Here is an 18,500-nt window from a genome sequence, read left to right on the forward strand (position 1 = left end):
ACTGTTTCAGCAGAGCCCTACCTTATGAAAACCCAAGCTAAAATCACATTTCATCCCATTACAAATAATTGCATATTCAAACATTAAAATTGAACAACAATTCCATGTGAATCTGATAACTCTCATGTGTAGACTTTACACTGTAGAGTTTGTCATCTTATCATTGAAGAGAATGTCTCAGATGACAACCGAACTGACATCATATTCATTAAGTACCACCGCATATGTTCAATTGGTTGGGTTACCAGAATATAGTTAATTTCCCCCACCTTCTGATGTTCCCAGAATCTCTATGTTAACCAAAGGGTTTGCAAATGTAACATCAGTAGGGTAGAGAGAGGAAAAAGGGGGGAAGAGGTATTTATGACTGTCATAAACCTATCCCCAGGCCAACGTCATGACAACCCATAGATGTGTCAACGTTTTGACCATAAGGTCCTCAACAATACTGTGTGTGGGTTTTTATTTTCTATGGCCTATGTTACATCTGTGAAGTGTTTTGGATGTGTGTAGCCAACAGGTACAATACCTCTTCTCCCATGCAGGCCATGAGTCGTTCCCTGGCCGCTGCCTACACAGCTGGGAATATAAGGATGCTGATGCGTTCCGGGGGAAGAGGGTGGTGGTAATGGGGATTGGGAACTCTGGAGGAGACATCGCTGTGGAGATCAGCCGGGCTGCAGAGAAGGTGGGGCTCACCTGTCACAGGAGGACATATTTAAGCTAATACTTTCTTGAAGTACAAAAGCGACCCAGGTTCAAACCTAGTGATTCTCATACTGTAAAGAGAGTTTGGCCATTCATGTCTGTCTCTCTACTTCTCTGTTCTCCCTTTCCCTTTCTCTCTTACATCCCAGACCTTCCTGAGTACCCGTAAGGGGGCGTGGGTGTTAGCTCGTATGTCCAGTAGCGGTCTCCCACTGGACATGACGGCCATCTCACGGTTCACGGTCCTGCTAACCTCCCTGCTGCCCAGAGCGCTGGTCAACTGGGCTGCAGAGAGAACCCTTAATCACCGATATGACCACCGTCTCTATGGCCTACAGCCAACACACAGGTGACCAGCACCTTATTACAGCCAACACACAGGTGCCCAGCACCCTATTACAGCCAACACACAGGTGACCAGCACCCTATTACAGCCCGCACACAGGAGCCCAGCACCCTATTACAGCCAACACACAGGTGCCCAGCACCCTAATACAGCCCGCACATAGGTGACCAGCACCCCATTACAGCCAACACACAGGTGACCAGCACCCTACTACAGCCCGAAACAGGTGTGACAAATATCAGATCGGATTTGAGAGTTTGCCCTACGGCAACATTTGAAAATATAAAAAACAAAGCCAAAAAAAAACGATCACTAATTTCTCTCTCTGTCCTCCCAGGCTGCTAGAGCAGAAGCCGCTGATCAACGATGACCTTCCAGGCCGTATCCTGCAGGGGGCAGTAGTGCTGAAGCCAGACCTGAGAGGGTTCCAGGGGTCCGGACTGCTGTTCCAGGATGGAACCACGGAGGGGGACATCGATGCAGTGGTCTTCTGTACTGGATACAATGGCACCTTCTCCTTCCTGCCCCCGTCACTATGTTCAGGACCTCAGGGGGATCTCAACCTGTACAGGTACCTTTTATAATACTGGCTTGGACAGGTCGTCAAATCCTTACTTCCACTTAAGTGAAATTTTCACTCAGTCATGTAGGATGTCAATAGAGCAAGTTACATTTCAACTTTAGGGACAGTTTGTAATTTAGTGGGGCGGGGGGTTTGGTCCAACATAGGACAGGGTTGTCAAACCTTTTTGGGAGGGTTCTGTGTTTTTTTATCGGGCACAGGGAAGGGTAATGCATTCACCCTTCTGCAGGTTTTATGATGTAATGTCTTCCATCCTAGCCAAATTTCCTCATCTGCTTCCATGCTCCCACCTTATATCAAGGTGTTTTAGTACTTCCCTTATGCTCAGGCTATTCAACTGGCGGCCTGCGTGCCAGGACTGGCTCGTTCATTCATTTAGACTAGCCCTTTGATAAATTCTGACCCTTTAGTAAAATATCTGCAAATAAATCCCCACCAAAATCTGACTTTCAGTGCCAAAAGGACAAGCACTATTGTAGTTGTCTATAGTGTCGTTTTTAGTGGTTTCTAGCGCCTATGTGGCATGTTGATAATTGTTGCTTTATATTAATTCGGCTCTAGTGTTTGACTGGATTAAGCAACAAAATATTATGATCCCATTCCTTAAAGCTACAACAATTTTTGGGGTTGCACCTCGACTTTCTGGTTGAGTGCCCTCCACTTCCTTCCTAATTACTTTTAGCAACATTTCATTGTAAGAAAACTGCTTTATTGGTGTGTGTGTGTGCATAGATTTTTTATACAGTTCTTCTGAAGAATAATCACATGTGGAAAATGTCCGGCCCCCCTGCAATTCATCTGGCCCCTGTCATGACGTTGGCCTGGGGGGTAGGTTTATGACAGTCATAAATACCTCTTCCCCCCTGTTTCCTCTCTTTACCCTACTGATGTGATATTTGAAAACCCCTTGGTTAACATAGAGATTCTGGGAACATCAGAAAGTGGGGGGAAATTAACTATATTCTGGTAATCCGACCAGTTGAACATATGCGGTGGTACTTAATGAATATGATATCAGTTCGGTTGTCATCTGAGACATTCTCATCAATGATAAGATGACATAAACTCTACAGTGGAAAGTCTACACATTGTTATCGGATTCACATGGAATTGTTGTTCAATTTAAATGTTTGAATGTAAAAGTATTGGTGAAGAGATGAAATGTAATTTTAGCTTCCAAATGAGAGATCTGGGTTTTCATAAGATTGGGGCTCTGCTCAATCAGTGAGCAGATTTGGGCTCTGCTCAATCAGTGGCCCGCCCCTGTGAAGGGACATGGGTTATAAAACTGTTCAAACACGCCCTCCTCTCCCTTCCTATATAAAGCCTTGACGACAATTTAACCTCCTGTTCCAAGTACGTGAGGTCTGCAGCCTCTGCGTTAAAAGGACTAACATGTCAACTACAGAACTAAGCCAACCTCAGCTTGAGCTTTGGTTGCGAATGGTATGAACTTTGAACTCTTATTCACTACAGAAGTGATACCTCCTAGCCGTTGAGTTAGCCACAGCAGCTGCAAACGCGGGCTAGGAAAGAACAGACAGTATCCCGTCTACCACACAACGACGTTACTACAACGTATTCAATTTACCAGCAGAGACATTCTTCAAAGGACTCGGTTGGGCAACACGGCCTTCCATCTACCACCAACCTACCGAAGCGCAGCTCAGAGTAAATATTTATTACATTTTCCTTTTCCAAATGGGTGGTAATTTAGAATACATAAGATACTGTATTTACGATAGCACAGCTTCTCTCTTTGTCCCTCAGTCTTCCCGCTCTTTCACTCAAACCCAGCCCCTTTTCTTTTGTGTAACAAGCTGTCATATCTGTTCCGTCCGCTAGGGACGTTTTCCTTTATGACGCAATTTGTAATCAAGGTATGATTCATTCTTTGTATATGTAATTCTGTGTGATTAGTTAGGTATTTAGTAAATAAATAATTAAACCCAATTTTGTATTGCTGATTCAACTTGTTAGCCAGGGTTCGTGAAGATAACCAAGAATTTACAACTTTCAGATGAGACTGAATTAAGGTGATGATTAATATCGACTGCTATTGGTGTAAAATATTACTAGGTCTTTAAGAGTTTATTTGGAAGATAAGAGCTTTATAAATATTTTTCCGTGGTGCCCCGACTCTCTAGTTAATTACATTTACATGATTAGCTCAATCAGGTAATATTAATTACAGAGAAATTATTTTATAGAATAGCATGTCATATCACTTAATCCGGCATAGCGAAAGACACGACACCCATGTAAGAATATAGTTGAATAGCCCTGCCATATACACTAAGCTTTTCCACATGCTAACTATACCGCAGGTCAATATAGTCTACCAGTCTGTCTATCCTGCCCTCTAGCCACCATTCAAAGTGACAATAGTTGTATAGGTGGATAGTTTGTACAGAGGGGTATCCTATGAAGCAAGCCATATCTACTCAGGTTTTTCTAAAGTTAACCAGCTTCAGTTAGTTTCACATTCCAGCTCAGGCTTATCTGTACTACACCAGTGGATATTGCTTGTCCACCTGCCTCTAACTGAACTCTAGCAAGCTTGTAACTGGACATGCATGGGCGAGACAGTGCTACATTTTCATTTGTGCCAAAATGAAAGAAAAGTTATCTTACAAATTCAGCAAGCTATGGTGTGAAATAGGCTTTCAGAAGTGCCGTCTTTATTTAATTACTTATCGTTAATGCCGTCTTTGGTGTGCTTACCAATGCACAAGCACTTTTTTTCATACTCCTATCGAAGACTTCACACAATGTAACAATTCAAAGTGCATTCTGTCTTCACTAAATGCTGATAATGTGATATATTTTACCATCAAAATTGTACTAAAAAAAAACATTTGATTATTAAAATATTTAATCAGTCGTCGTCTTCAAATGAAGGGGATGTTGACAACCTTTGCAAAAGGGAGGGAATCTGATATCATTGGTCCTCAACTCGCAGCTTAATCATTTCATTCAGGGTAAGTGGAGTTAGCCGTGAGTTAGCCTGCCCCGGAGCAGGTTAATTCTGAAGGATTTGTTGCCATAGAAATTGACCTGCCTAAAATGTGAGCCACTTTCTTATTACCGGTTATCCTGAGTTAACTCTGAGTTGACCAGAGTTACCTCCTCAAACCTGCTTCATAGGATACCCCTCTGATCTTCAATAAGCTAACTACCACACATAAAATCATTTCAAGCTGAACCAATTTTCAATATAAGCGGAGATGCCAGGATCAGTTGTGGACACTCCAGTGGTGGCTCAGGGGGATTGTGATATGCACCGGTTTGGGTGGTTCTTGATACATTCTAGTGTAGTAGGTAGTAGGTGCCATTCTTGATACACACTGGAAACTGTTGAGTGTGAATAACCCAGCAGATTTGCAGTTCTTGACACACTCAAACCGGTGCACCTGGCACCTACTACCATACCCCATTCAAAGGCACTTAAATATTTTGTCTTGCCAATTCACCCTTTGAATGGCACACATACACAGTCCATATCTCAATTGTCTCAAAGCTTAAAAATCTTCATTTAACCTGACTCCTCCCCTTCATCTACACTGATTGAAGTGGATTTAACAGGTGACATCAATAAGGGATCCTAGCTTTCACCTGGATTTACCTGGTCAGTCTGTCATGGAAAGAGCAGGTGTTCCTAATGTGTTGTACATCAGTGTAGCGTGAAACAGGACAATATAAGCACCCTCTAATTGTTTTTTTATTTACTCTCAACAGTTTATAAGGTGTAGAAAGGCACAGTAGCAGGTAAGTCTGGCTGTATGATCCTGAGATGTGCTGTCTGTTGTGGATCATCATTCTCCCAAGTTGTCCTATAATAATGTGGCCACGTGTCCCCAGCAGGCCCAGTTATTCAGGAAAGCATGCTCTGCCTCCTCTCCGATCCGAGCGGCTATTCCTTGCGCACGCAGAACCTAACGCTTCAATATAGCCTAAATATTTGTCTTAACTTTTAAAATGTATAACTTTTTATGTGTGTCATAAACACAAACAGTGACAATTTAAAAAAATCTGATCAGGCTAATTCAAAAGGCTCTTGTACCTGAACACGTTCGTCCAAAATATAATTCCAGCATCCAAACTGTGCAGCGGCCATTTGATGAATGGAAAGAGACATCTGTTAGAAAACACCAAAAAGTGTAATGACATTCAGAGATTGCCAAGCCTTTGATACTGGGTAGGCCTGCAAGGTAGGTGAGGGATGTAGGCCTATTTTCTTTTTGTAGAGATTGACATAGTATTCTATTTGTTGCATATATTTTATATAATTATAGATATAGCATCAAAATGTTGCAAATCAGATTTCTACCTAGCTGATCATTGTCTGCAGCCGGCTCTGACTATAGTGTACTGAAAAAGGCAGGGAGAGTTAGCACGTCTGCGTTGGTCGGCACAACCTCAACCTTCTGGCCTGTAGCCCTGCGTGGCATCGACTGGGCCACGAAAACATGCTGAAGTTGCAAAGTAGATATCCACGTTCATAAACACGGGGTTTGTTATTTGTGGTCATGAACGTCATTTTGAGTTCATTCTATTTCAGATAGGAAACACCATGTATTTTTTTTAACCATTTATTAGAAAAAGATTATAACATGCAACACGTTAGTCTTGGCATTAGGCTCTACTCCTTCGGGATAGCTCACCACCAGAGTATTAATCATGTTAAGTTAATAATAATCACAGGCAGTGAGCAAGCTACGCTGTACCAATCTCCCTGCAGGTCGGAAACACAGAACCAAACAGGTGGAGGCTGTGGTGGTGGTGGGTGGGTGCAAGAAAATGCAACTGCATACTATCCATCAACAAACAGCAGTAGAGGTAGCAGAGAATGAGTGAGTAAAACTGATCAGCTAAATTGACCGCCATATGAAGGTAGGAAGTGTTTGCAGAATATGATTGGTGCAACGTCAGCTGATGCACTCGTTCCCTGTATGAACTAGCGCTGAGCTTAATGAGCATGAGGGGGGAGGGAGGGTGTGCAATTTATTTTACAGTACAATGGGAGGGTCACATGAGTATATATTTTTTTAATGACACTTTTTTTAATGACACTTCGAGTTGGACCAGCCTACCTATCCCCTCTCCCCTCCCAGTACATTTCTAACCATCCCCAAGTGGATGTTAGGATTTGCACCTTTAAGATACAGAAGACAGATCAACACTTAGTAGATGCCAGGGGGGAAATGGTGTCATACTGTATAATTAACTTGACGTTGCTTTAGGTAAAAGGGGTTGTTTTCTTTTATTCGAGACGGGTGTTCCCTCCAGCTCTCGAGCGCCCCACGCTGGCCATCATGGGTCTGTTCCAGACTAAAGGACCCATCTTTCCTGCTGTGGAGATGCAGGCCCGCTGGGTCACGAGGGTCATCGCAGGTACACACACACCTGGTCTGAACTAATCTTGGCAACCCAAACCCTATAATCTCACAAACTACAATACCAATTATTTTACATAGTCTGTCCACAAGAGATTAGGTTTAAACACACACACACACACACACATTGGAATGACACAAACCTGTCTCAAAATTAATTCCTGGCAAACACATACATACCTGGCAAACACAGCAAAGTTAGAATTCTTAATGATTGTTTGTTGAAGGGTTGACCCAGCTCCCACCACGGAAAACAATGCTTTCCAAAATCGAGACTGAGACGAAGAGGAACATGAAGAGGTAAACAACATGAAGAAGATCTGCCTCAATACCAGTGGCCATTTGCCTTGCTTTGTCATGAGTGATTACCTTGCCTGTGAACTGCAGACGGGTCAGTTCCCAAATCTAGGGCCTAGGCTGTTCAAAGTGAAATGAAGGCCTACAGGTCACAAACAGCTTCTCTCTCCTCCCAATTTCTCTCTCTCTCTTTCTCCCTCTCCTCCATTATCTCCCCTTCTCTCTCTCTCTCAGTTACCTGTGTCCCAGACAGGCAGCTCTCCATGTGGATTATATACCATACCTGGACTCCCTGGCTGAGCAGGTGGGGGTTCGTCCCAACATCCTAGGGCTGCTGCTGAGGGAGCCTAGTGTGGGGCTGCGTGTACTGCTGGGGCCCTGCACCCCTTACCAGTACCGCCTAAGAGGGCCGGGAAAGTGGGATGGGGCCCGACAGGCCATCCTCACTCAGTGGGAGCGCGTAGCCCAGCCCTTCAGAACCAGGTAGGTAGCCCAAAGGGTAGACGGGCAGATTCATTTCCCCTTGGGAATCAATATAATATCATCTCCTATTTTGTATGTATTCATTCTATTCCAGGCTGGAGCCAGAACCCCCCAGGCCCTTGGTCCTTCTGTCCCCCTTGCTGATCACGCTGTCCGTGGGAGCTGTGATGCTAGCTGTGGTCCTCTCCCAGTGTAAACTGACCTGTCTACAGGACCTACTACAGGACTCAACTCACCTGCTGGACTGGCTCTCAGCACTACTGTGAGGCTCGGAGTAGAAGCATCCTATATAGCAACAGATCTAGGATCTACATTAATATTCTATTGCCTTCACTATCGACCAGGCTCTTTGTTTGTTTTCTTCTCGTCAAGACCAGTATGCGGGGGATCTTTTTTCAAGCGTTTCTTTTACGCCTGCTACGTTAGGTTAGGCTGTATCTGACCTAACAGACTGCTTTTGTTGTCTTACAAAAACACTCATTAGGTGTGCTTGCTGAAAGGAAGTCCTCTCTAAAATTCTTACTCTTATTTGATTTCTTTGGTTAGCTCTAACACTTAAACCGCTTAAGCTATTAACATGAAACCAACTTTAAAATGTGCAGACGGCCCCGACTTAGCGTGCTTGAGAAATTATTTTTGATAAATAAATATGATAAATATCTGCTCTGAATTAAGATTCAAAGATGTTTGCAGAAGAAAATGGGGTGTCAGCTTTGACATGACACCTTGAGTTTCAAAAAAATATTTTGATAATTGAACTCCAGTAAGAAGTGGATTTACACCCGGTAACAGAATTACATTATGGGTCCCTGATCTGTACTACACAGACAACATGGATAATGATGTATCCTGAATAGGAACACAAAGGTAGAAATATGCAATATCATATGGGTATTATTCTACACACTGGCTATTATTCTAATGAGCTCCGCCCTTAACAAGACCATATTTGGTTGGTCTGGACCAGACCAAATCTGAACCAATTATAGACATCTATGTTTCACAAGTTTGGACATCTCAGTACAGCACAGCACATCACAGTAGAGTATTGTCAAGTATAGTTCAGTGGAGTATAGTACAATACATTATAGTGGACTCTAGGGTTCTCTACTGTACTATACTGAACTTTACTCGACTGTAGGCCTACTGTATGGAACTTTACTTGTCTTTGCTGTACTATACTCTACTGCAGGAGTTTTTTTGCTTTGTGACCCACCAATTGAGGTGTCTTTTGAGTAGCGACCCACCATAAGCGTTGAGTGGTGAAGAAATATACACAGACCAAAGAATAAGTCAACAATATCATCCTTGCAGCGGAGAGAAAATGTTGCAATTTCAAAACTAATCTTCTGCAATTCCACATATCCTGTAATGGAGCTGAAAGAACATTTAGCCGTCCTGCAATTCTATGCATTTTACCATGCTGAGTGAAAAAATTGCAGTCTTTAAGCTAATTTCCTACAGTTCTAAGTATTTTGACATGGCTAATGCTGTTTTCTTATGCTCAAATATTTTTTTTTTAAATCAACAAGGGCCTGATTGTCTAGCTTTTATCTTGTTGATTGTATATAGAGTACCAGTCAAGAGTTTGGACACACCTACTCATTCAAAGGTTTTTCTTTATTTTTATTATTTCTACATTGTAGAATAATAGTGAAGACATGAAAACTATGAAATAACACATGGAATCATGAAGAAACCAAAAAAGTGTTAAACAAATCCAAATATATTTTGTATTTGAGATTCTTCAAAGTAGGCACCCTTGGCCTTGATGACAGTTTTGCACACTCTTGGCATTCTCTCAACCAGCATCATGAGGTAGTCACCTGGAATGCATTTCAATTAACAGGTCACCGATCATGGATGTCTATGTTTGGGCCAAATTAAGGCCGGTATGGACCGGACCAAAAATCTACGTTTGTGGTAATTAAAATCCACGCGGTTCTGGACCAGCCCAAAAAACGACATCTGTGGACTGACCGATTTGGTAACAAACAGTAAAAACACTATTTACTAATTGGTAGGTCTACCTTTACTTGTTATTTCCGTGAACTCATGAGGGAGAGAAAATAAACAATCTTATAGATATGTAGGGCTTTGGTAATTGTTACGATAACTAGGAGTGGTGGGTGGAATCAGGCGCAGAGAGCAGGGTTCAGTCATTTGTCAAATTTATTCACCAGCGCAACAAAAACGATCACGCCAACACACAGGGCGTATACAAGTTACCAGTCCAAACAACAGGACAAAAATAGTCCGGAGAATAAAGACACGAACAAATGACACCATCCAACAGAGTAACAAGAAACAAGCCCGCACAAATACCCAGCGGGCCTAGTGCCCTTAAATAGCCTACAAACAAACCCTAACACAAAACAGGTGTACCCAAATTACCCAATAACCAAAAACAAACGGAAAGGGAATCGATGGCAGCTAATAGGCCGGCGACGACGACCGCCGAGCACCGCCCGAACAGGAAGAGGCACCATCTTCGGCGAGGTTCGTGACGGTAATGGAATTACAAGGCACAAAGCAATGTTTCTTAAACAATAGGCAAGTCATTTCTCAAACTAAATGTGTTGATATTAGTTGTCAGGGGTCTTTACTTCAACATTATTGTGTTTTGATGTATTTCTAATACCTTTTAAGACTTTTTTTCTGGTAGATATTTTCTAAGACCCCTTTTCCATCTTTTTGACCAGAAATAAAGGCCATTACTTATGCCTAATTTTTTAAATAGAAATGCCTTAATTTCCCAAAAATATAGACTCTTAGCTTTCATTTGACACCCAATTTGATATGCTCCTGTGAACTTCACATGTTGGTGCTCATGAGTCCTTTTACATGGAAATTACCATATATAATTTAACTACGTCAACATTTAAGATCAACCACAATGCATTTGAATGGCAATCAAGGGGCCATAGACTTTAATGTTAAAAATCATACAAATGGACACGCTACTATTCTTGAACCACCATCAACTCCAAACCAACATTGAAATGTGCAGACTGACCCAATTTAGATTGTTTACATACTACATTTTGTTACTGTATATACTTTTTGACCTATAATCATTTAAAATGTGCATAATATACATTACAGTCAGTGGTTTCTATGAGAGGTAGATATTCACAGTAACACTGCTTTCTAACCATTCAAGCAAGAAACACCAAAACCAATTTCAGGAGGATGGAAACACTTCACACATTCATAGATTATTTAATTCCTCCATCCTTTTAAGGGTACAATGATGCCTTTTTCTTTTTTTTATCTCAGTATCAAATTACTTCTGGGTAACAATTAAGTACCTTACTGTGATTGTTGTAAATGAAAATGGTCAAAAAGAAACAAAAATAGCTAGAATGTTGCTAGGACTGTCTGGGAGTGGTCTCAGTGGGGAGGGGAAAACTGAACTAGCTGTTATTGGCAGAGAGGTTTGTAACGCTCTTTCATATTGGTCTATTAACTCGTTTATTTTTCAATCAGCTCTTACACTAAAAGGGCATTATCATAATTTTCACAATTTCACAGTATTATTCCAAATTTAAGAACACAGTGGTAGACAATTGAAATGAAACTGCTCTTTAACCATTTCCGCTACAAACATGAACAAAACTTTAACATTTTCAAACTTTATAAATTATGACTTCTTAAAATCGGCCTAAAATCGCATAAATAACCAATAGTAATTCTTGGACCGTTCAAGCTTGAACATGTTCTGGCTATCCTATCCTTTTCAATCAATCAATACTTCAAGACAAGCTAGCAAGCACACACATTTTCTTCAGGAAATGTACTTTTCTAGTTATTATTATTCGCCTTCCACTGCCGATGTGTGTGTTTCTTGTGCTCCCTTGATTGTAATTATCTGTGTCTAACATTTTTGTGTAATTGCTGCTGATCTTGACATGCAGGGCTCCCTTGAGAAAGATACATTTGAGATGAATGGTACTCCCTGCTTAAATAAAAGTTTAATGAAAATAAATAACATTAAACCATCCTTCATAGTTGTTAGCCTTTACCCTCTAGTTTGTACTCTTGAAGCTATGTCCAGCCTCTGTCTGTACCTGTTCAACGTTCAACCAAAGCAACGTCCTACTGAAGGAGGCATTGTTGCAGTTTAGAAAGATATGTCTTTGGCATTTAAACAGCGACAAAGGAAATGTAAAACAGTGTGTGATGAGGTTCGGGGTTTGTCTCATCTCTTGACTTGATTCACTCTGTTGACTAATCAGTCTCACACCGTTGACCACACGGCTGGTGAAATGAACCATTCAGTGCTGGTTGGAGTGACAGAGCTGGAGGATTTGGGGGAGGGGTTGAGAGGCAAGAAGCTCCGGGGTTTGTATTTTGGCTCATTTCCGCCCTTTTGTTTACTGGAATAGAGAGGTAAGCACTACTTCTTAATCATCAATGTTTACTGTTTGACAAAGTTATTTCTGTTGTCCATTGTGTTTATTGCTCTTGAAGACTAATCAAACAAGAAGAGCATTGGGTGAGCAACTGTCCCTTTTAAATATTCTGGGAAAGCATGTTGTTTATTAGTAGATTCGACCTGGTTGCTAAGAGCTGTACTAGGGTGAGACAGGCTTCCTGTGTAGATTAAGACTGCGGAGACGGAGAGAGATATGGCTCTGAAAGCGTACCACAATCTAGGGATGAGAACTGCGTTGTACTCTAAATTGTCCTATTATACAAACTGTTACACCGAGAAGATTGAAAGACTGCTAACTGTAAGATATGGCGGTGGATCTTTGTTACGTTGTTATTTTGCTTCCACTGATCCTGGGGGTATTAAGGTCAACGGTGTCATGAACTTTAACAAGTACCAGGACATTTTAGAAATGGTTAATTGACCACAAAATCAACATTTTGCAATGGTGATCTCAGTCTCCTTACTTGAACCCCATTGAAAACCTGTGTTTTGACTTGAAGAGGGCAGTCCATAAGTGCTTAGGAAGGATATCAAGGATCTGGAAAGATTCTATATGGAGGAATGGTCTAATATACAAACTGTTACACCGAGAAGATTGAAAGACTGCTAGTTGAGTTGCCATATAAGATTTCCAGTGTTGTTTTGGCTCTGTGCCATGTTCTCTTCGGCTTACACTGACAGTCTCCAGTATCTCTGGTCTGTCTGCACAACAGCTTTTGTTTTCCGTTGGCCTTCTCTCTCCCTCTATCTCCCCCTTCTCTCTTGGCAGCATAATCCTATCCCACAGGGGGTTAGTGGCACCTTAATTAGGGAGGAAGGGCTAGTCCAATGGCTGGAGTGGAATAAGTGTAATGGAATCTAATACATCATTTGCTTCGTTCCAGACATTATTATCAGCCGTCCTCCCGTTAGCAACTTCCTGTGTCATATCCCTGTCTGTCTGTATGTAGGACAAGGGCACCTTTTGAATGTGTTTTCATTGTATTTTTTCACATTTTGTAAATAGTGACCGAGCATTAGGGATTAGTGTATCTCGGTGTTTAACTTCAACATCAGAGGTTGAAGTAATTTTATATGTTTTAAAAGATGTTTTAAACTGTACCTGCAGTCAGGTCCAAAATGATTGCCACCCTTGATAAAGATGAGTAAAAAAGACTACACAATAAATAATATAAATACTGAGGTATATTTTGTGCTCCATAAAATTGGGGAATATTTTTTTATATGAATCCAATTGCTCAGAGAAAGAGATTTTGTTTAATAAGTAATACAAATCTCAAAGACACAGGTGTAAAAATGATTGGCACCCCTGTTTTAAATACTGTAGTGATGAGATTGGAGAACACATTGGGAGGGATCATCTTACAGTGGCTCTGAGGTACTTTTCAGCTTATGCTTCAGTGTTTTGACACCAAACCTGCCACTGGTCTGAGGTACTTTTCAGCTTATGCTTCAGTGTTTTGACACCAAACCTGCCACTGGTCTGAGGTACTTTTCAGCATATGCTTCAGTGTTTTGACACCAAACCTGCCACTGGTCTGAGGTACTTTTCAGCATATGCTTCAGTGTTTTGACACCAAACCTGCCACTGGTCTGAGGTACTTTTCAGCTTATGCTTCAGTGTTTTGACACCAAACCTGCCACTGGTCTGAGGTACTTTTCAGCATATGCTTCAGTGTTTTGACACCAAACCTGCCACTGGTCTGAGGTACTTTTCAGCATATGCTTCAGTGTTTTGACACCAAACCTGCCACTGGTGTGAGGTACTTTTCAGCATATGCTTCAGTGTTTTGACACCAAACCTGCCACTGGTCTGAGGTACTTTTCGGCTTATGCTTCAGTGTTTTGACACCAAACCTGCCACTGGTCTGAGGTACTTTTCAGCATATGCTTCAGTGTTTTGACACCAAACCTGCCACTGGTGTGAAGTACTTTTCAGCATATGCTTCAGTGTTTTGACACCAAACCTGCCACTGGTGTGAGGTACTTTTCAGCATATGCTTCAGTGTTTTGACACCAAACCTGCCACTGGTGTGAGGTACTTTTCAGCATATGCTTCAGTGTTTTGACACCAAACCTGCCACTGGTGTGCGTGGCCAAAGGCAGTGCTAAGGTCAAATGCTCTTTGGTCGCTCACACTAGCAGTGAGTTTGACATCGGGAAAACTGAAGCTTTTTTGCTCATCTTTGCCAACTGACTGTAAAATGGGAATATTTGTACACAACAAATTGGCCAGTGTTACTTAGTGATGAATGTTCATTATAACATTTCTAGAGTTGATTCAGGAGTTAAATGAACTCTTAGTGGTGTATAAGAACCCATGTGTTGGTGTTAATAACCGTTATGATCTATTTCAGGTAGATCTTTTTGTTTGTTTCAATCTGTGCTTTACATCTACATTGATTTTATGCTACACAAAGATACAATAACATACAATGCGTCAATGTAAGTTACATAATATAAAAATCCCCATCAAAATCTGTCAAGTTTAAGCTAGAGATATCGGGGGTTTGCATTGTGCATCTCAATCAATTGTACAATTGTACGGAATCAATCGGTCTTCTCATGCAAATGTCTGTAGCGTCCAAACGGTTTGATCTACATTATTATGGAAATAGAGACTCGCGTACATGATGGTGTTCTGCTGTACGACCTCCACAAGTGTCAGGAGAGTCGTCTGAAGTCAGTACCGTGGATGTGCCAAGTTCTGTTTGGTAGCGTTCATACTGTTAGGGCTACTGAAAAGTACTGTGACAGCATTGTGGAAAGGGTAGATTCTCACGAACAAAATGTTGTTCTCCCTTTGTCTCTAGGACCCCCACGTGTCACAGGACTCCTCTGAAGGTAACCGGTACCGTTTAAAAACATAATAATACAACTATGAAGAAAGGGGTATGAAGGTGTAATATGTGTCAAAAATGTATATTTCCTGATTTAAAATAAAAAAATATCTCCTAGATTTAGGACAGACACTTCAAAACCTTGTTTCTTATGATACATTGTTTTGACTGTCCTTTTTCCATTTATAAATGTGTATTCAATGCATTTCAATGGGCTTTAGTAGTAAAAGCCTAAATCAATATTTTAACAAATACATTTTTTTAAATAACACATTTTATACCCAAAGGGGTCATAAAATTCCAAATCAAATAGCTAAAGGGTCCATGGTATGACTGTCTTAAAACAATAATGTCAGCTTAGGACTGCCTCCTCCCTCCCCCAACGTCTTATCTTTATAATTATTCCACAATACTGATGATGGATCAGCTCCTTTAAAGATATCATCACAGATATCATCACCTATGGCTGCAAATACTGAGGGAGGTTATTCTAATGCTTACCCTATAATGATGCACTGAATCAAGATTTGACACATAATTGCGTTGTTACACATCATGAAATATATGAGTCAAAATTAGCCTACAATTAGCTAAATAATAACTAAATGGAATGAACATGAAATTGATTTCAATATTATTGAATTGTACAGCGTAGGCTTATGTAGCCTATACTTGTTACGTACAGTACCAATCAAAAGTGTGGACACACCTACTCATTCCAGGGTTTTTCTTTATTCTTACTATTTTCTACATTGTAGAATAATACTGAAGACAAACTATGAAATAACACATATGGAATAATGTAGTAACCAAACAATTGTTAAACAAATCAAAATCTATTTTATATTTGAGATTCTTCAAAGTAGCCACCCTTTGCCTTGATGACAGCTTTGCACACTCTTGGCATTCTCTCAACCAGCAGTATGAGGTAGTCACCTGGAAGGCATTTCAATTAACAGGTGTCCCTTGTTAAAAGTTCATTTGTGGAATTAATTTCCTTCTTAATACATTTGAGCCAATCAGTTGTGTTGTGACAAGGTAGGGGTGGTATACAGAAGAAAGCTCTATCTGGTAAAAGACCACGTCCATATTAAGGCAAGAACAGCTCAAATAAGCAAAGAGAAATGACACTCCATCATTATTTTAGGACATGAAGGTCAGTCAATCCGGAAAATTTCAAGAACTTTGAACATTTCTTCAAGTGTAGTTGCAAAAACCATCAAGTGCTATCATGAAACTGGCTCTCATGTCGACCCCCACAGGAAAGGAAGACGCAGAGTTACCTCTGCTGCAGCGGATAAGTTCATTAGAGTTAACTGCACCTCAGATTGTAGCCCAAATAAATGCTTCGCAGAGTTCAAGTAACAGACATCTCAACATCAACTGTTCAGAGACAGCATGAATCAGGCCTTCATGGTAGAATTGCTGCAAAGAAACCACTACTAAAGGACACCAATAAGAAGAAGAGACTTGCTTGGGCCAAAAAACACGAGCAATGGACATTAGACTGGTGGAAATCTGTCCTTTGGTCTGAGGAGTTCAAATGTGAGATTTTTGGTTCCAACCGCCGTGTCTTTGTGAAACGCAGAGTAGGTGAACGGATGATCTATGCAGGTGTGGTTCCCACCATGAAGCATGGAAGTGGTGTGGGGGTGCTTTGCTGATGACACCGTCTGTGATTTATTTAGAATTCAAGGCACACTTAACCAGCATGGCTACCACAGCATTCTGCAGCGATACGCCATCCCATCTGGTTTGGGCTTAGCTGGACTATCATTTGTTTTTCAACAGGACAATGACCCAACACACCTCCAGTCTGTGTAAGGGCTATTTGACCAAGACTGAGAGTGATGGAGTGCTGCATCAGATGACCTGACCTCCACAATCACCCGATCTCAACCCAATTGAGACGGTTTGGGATGAATTGGACCGCAGAGTGAAGGAAAACATCCGGCGCCGACAGAGATGGCCGCCTCGCTTCGCGTTCCTAGGAAACTATGCAGTTTTTTTGTTTTTTTACGTGTTATTTCTTACATTAGTACCCCAGGTCATCTTAGGTTTCATTACATACAGTCGAGAAGAACTACTGAATATAAGATCAGCGTCAACTCACCATCAGTACGACCAAGAATATGTTTTTCGCGACGCGGATCCTGTGTTCTGCCTTACATACAGGACAACGGAATGGATCCCATGCAGCGACCCAAAAAAAACGAATCCGAAAAAGAGGGAAACGAGGCGGTCTTCTGGTCAGACTCCGGAGACGGGCACACCGTGCACCACTCCCTAGCATTCTTCTTGCCAATGTCCAGTCTCTTGACAACAAGGTTGATGAAATCCGAGCAAGGGTAGCATTCCAGAGGGACATCAGAGACTGTAACGTTCTTTGCTTCGCGGAAACATGGCTCACTGGAGAGACGCTATCCGAGGCGGTGCAGCCAACGGGTTTCTCCACGCATCGCGCCGACAGAAACAAACATCTTTCTGGTAAGAAGAGGGGCGGGGGCGTATGCCTTATGACTAACGAGACATGGTGTGATGAAAGAAACATACAGGAACTCAAATCCTTCTGTTCACCTGATTTAGAATTCCTCACAATCAAATGTAGACCGCATTATCTACCAAGAGAATTCTCTTCGATTATAATCACAGCCGTATATATCTCCCCCCAAGCAGACACATCGATGGCTCTGAACGAACTTTATTTAACTCTTTGCAAACTGGAAACCATTTATCCGGAGGCTGCATTCATTGTAGCTGGGGATTTTAACAAGGCTAATCTGAAAACAAGACTCCCTAAATTTTATCAGCATATCGATTGCGCAACCAGGGGTGGAAAAACCTTGGATCATTGCTTTTCGAACTTCCGCGACGCATATAAGGCCCTGCCCCGCCCCCCTTTCGGAAAAGCTGACCACGACTCCATTTTGTTGATCCCTGCCTACAGACAGAAACTAAAACTAGAGGCTCCCACACTGAGGTCTGTCCAACGCTGGTCCGACCAAGCTGACTCCACACTCCAAGACTGCTTCCATCACGTGGACTGGGATATGTTTCATGTTGCGTCAGATAACAATATTGACGAATACGCTGATTCGTGCGTTGAAGATGTCGTTCCCAAAGCAATGATTAAAACATTCCCTAACCAGAAACCGTGGATTGATGGCAGCATTCGCGTGAAACTGAAAGCGTGAACCACTGCTTTTAATCAGGCCAAGGTGTCTGGTAACATGACCGAATACAAACAGTGCAGCTATTCCCTCCGCAAGGCTATCAAACAAGCTAAGCGTCAGTACAGAGACAAAGTAGAATCTCAATTCAACGGCTCAGACACAAGAGGCATGTGGCAGGGTCTACAGTCAATCACGGACTACAGGAAGAAACCCAGCCCAGTCACGGACCAGGATGT

The 18,500-nt window shown here is 41.7% G+C and overlaps 1 protein-coding gene across 1 annotated transcript in view; it reads left to right on the forward strand.

Annotated features, from left to right (window-relative positions):
* LOC115145075 (uncharacterized) overlaps positions 1 to 18,500 on the forward strand; it is a 38,113-nt gene that overhangs the window by 5,391 nt on the left and 14,222 nt on the right. Inside the window, exons 5-11 of the mRNA XM_029686313.2 lie at positions 546 to 688; positions 858 to 1,057; positions 1,392 to 1,625; positions 6,910 to 7,031; positions 7,261 to 7,333; positions 7,565 to 7,813; positions 7,908 to 8,075. Coding sequence (XP_029542173.1) covers positions 546 to 688; positions 858 to 1,057; positions 1,392 to 1,625; positions 6,910 to 7,031; positions 7,261 to 7,333; positions 7,565 to 7,813; positions 7,908 to 8,075 — 1,189 coding nt within the window. The remainder of the gene's footprint in view (positions 1 to 545; positions 689 to 857; positions 1,058 to 1,391; positions 1,626 to 6,909; positions 7,032 to 7,260; positions 7,334 to 7,564; positions 7,814 to 7,907; positions 8,076 to 18,500) is intronic.

Source organism: Oncorhynchus nerka, linkage group LG17, assembly GCF_034236695.1.
Source record: "Oncorhynchus nerka isolate Pitt River linkage group LG17, Oner_Uvic_2.0, whole genome shotgun sequence".
In the NCBI taxonomy this organism is placed as follows: Eukaryota; Metazoa; Chordata; class Actinopteri; order Salmoniformes; family Salmonidae; genus Oncorhynchus; species Oncorhynchus nerka.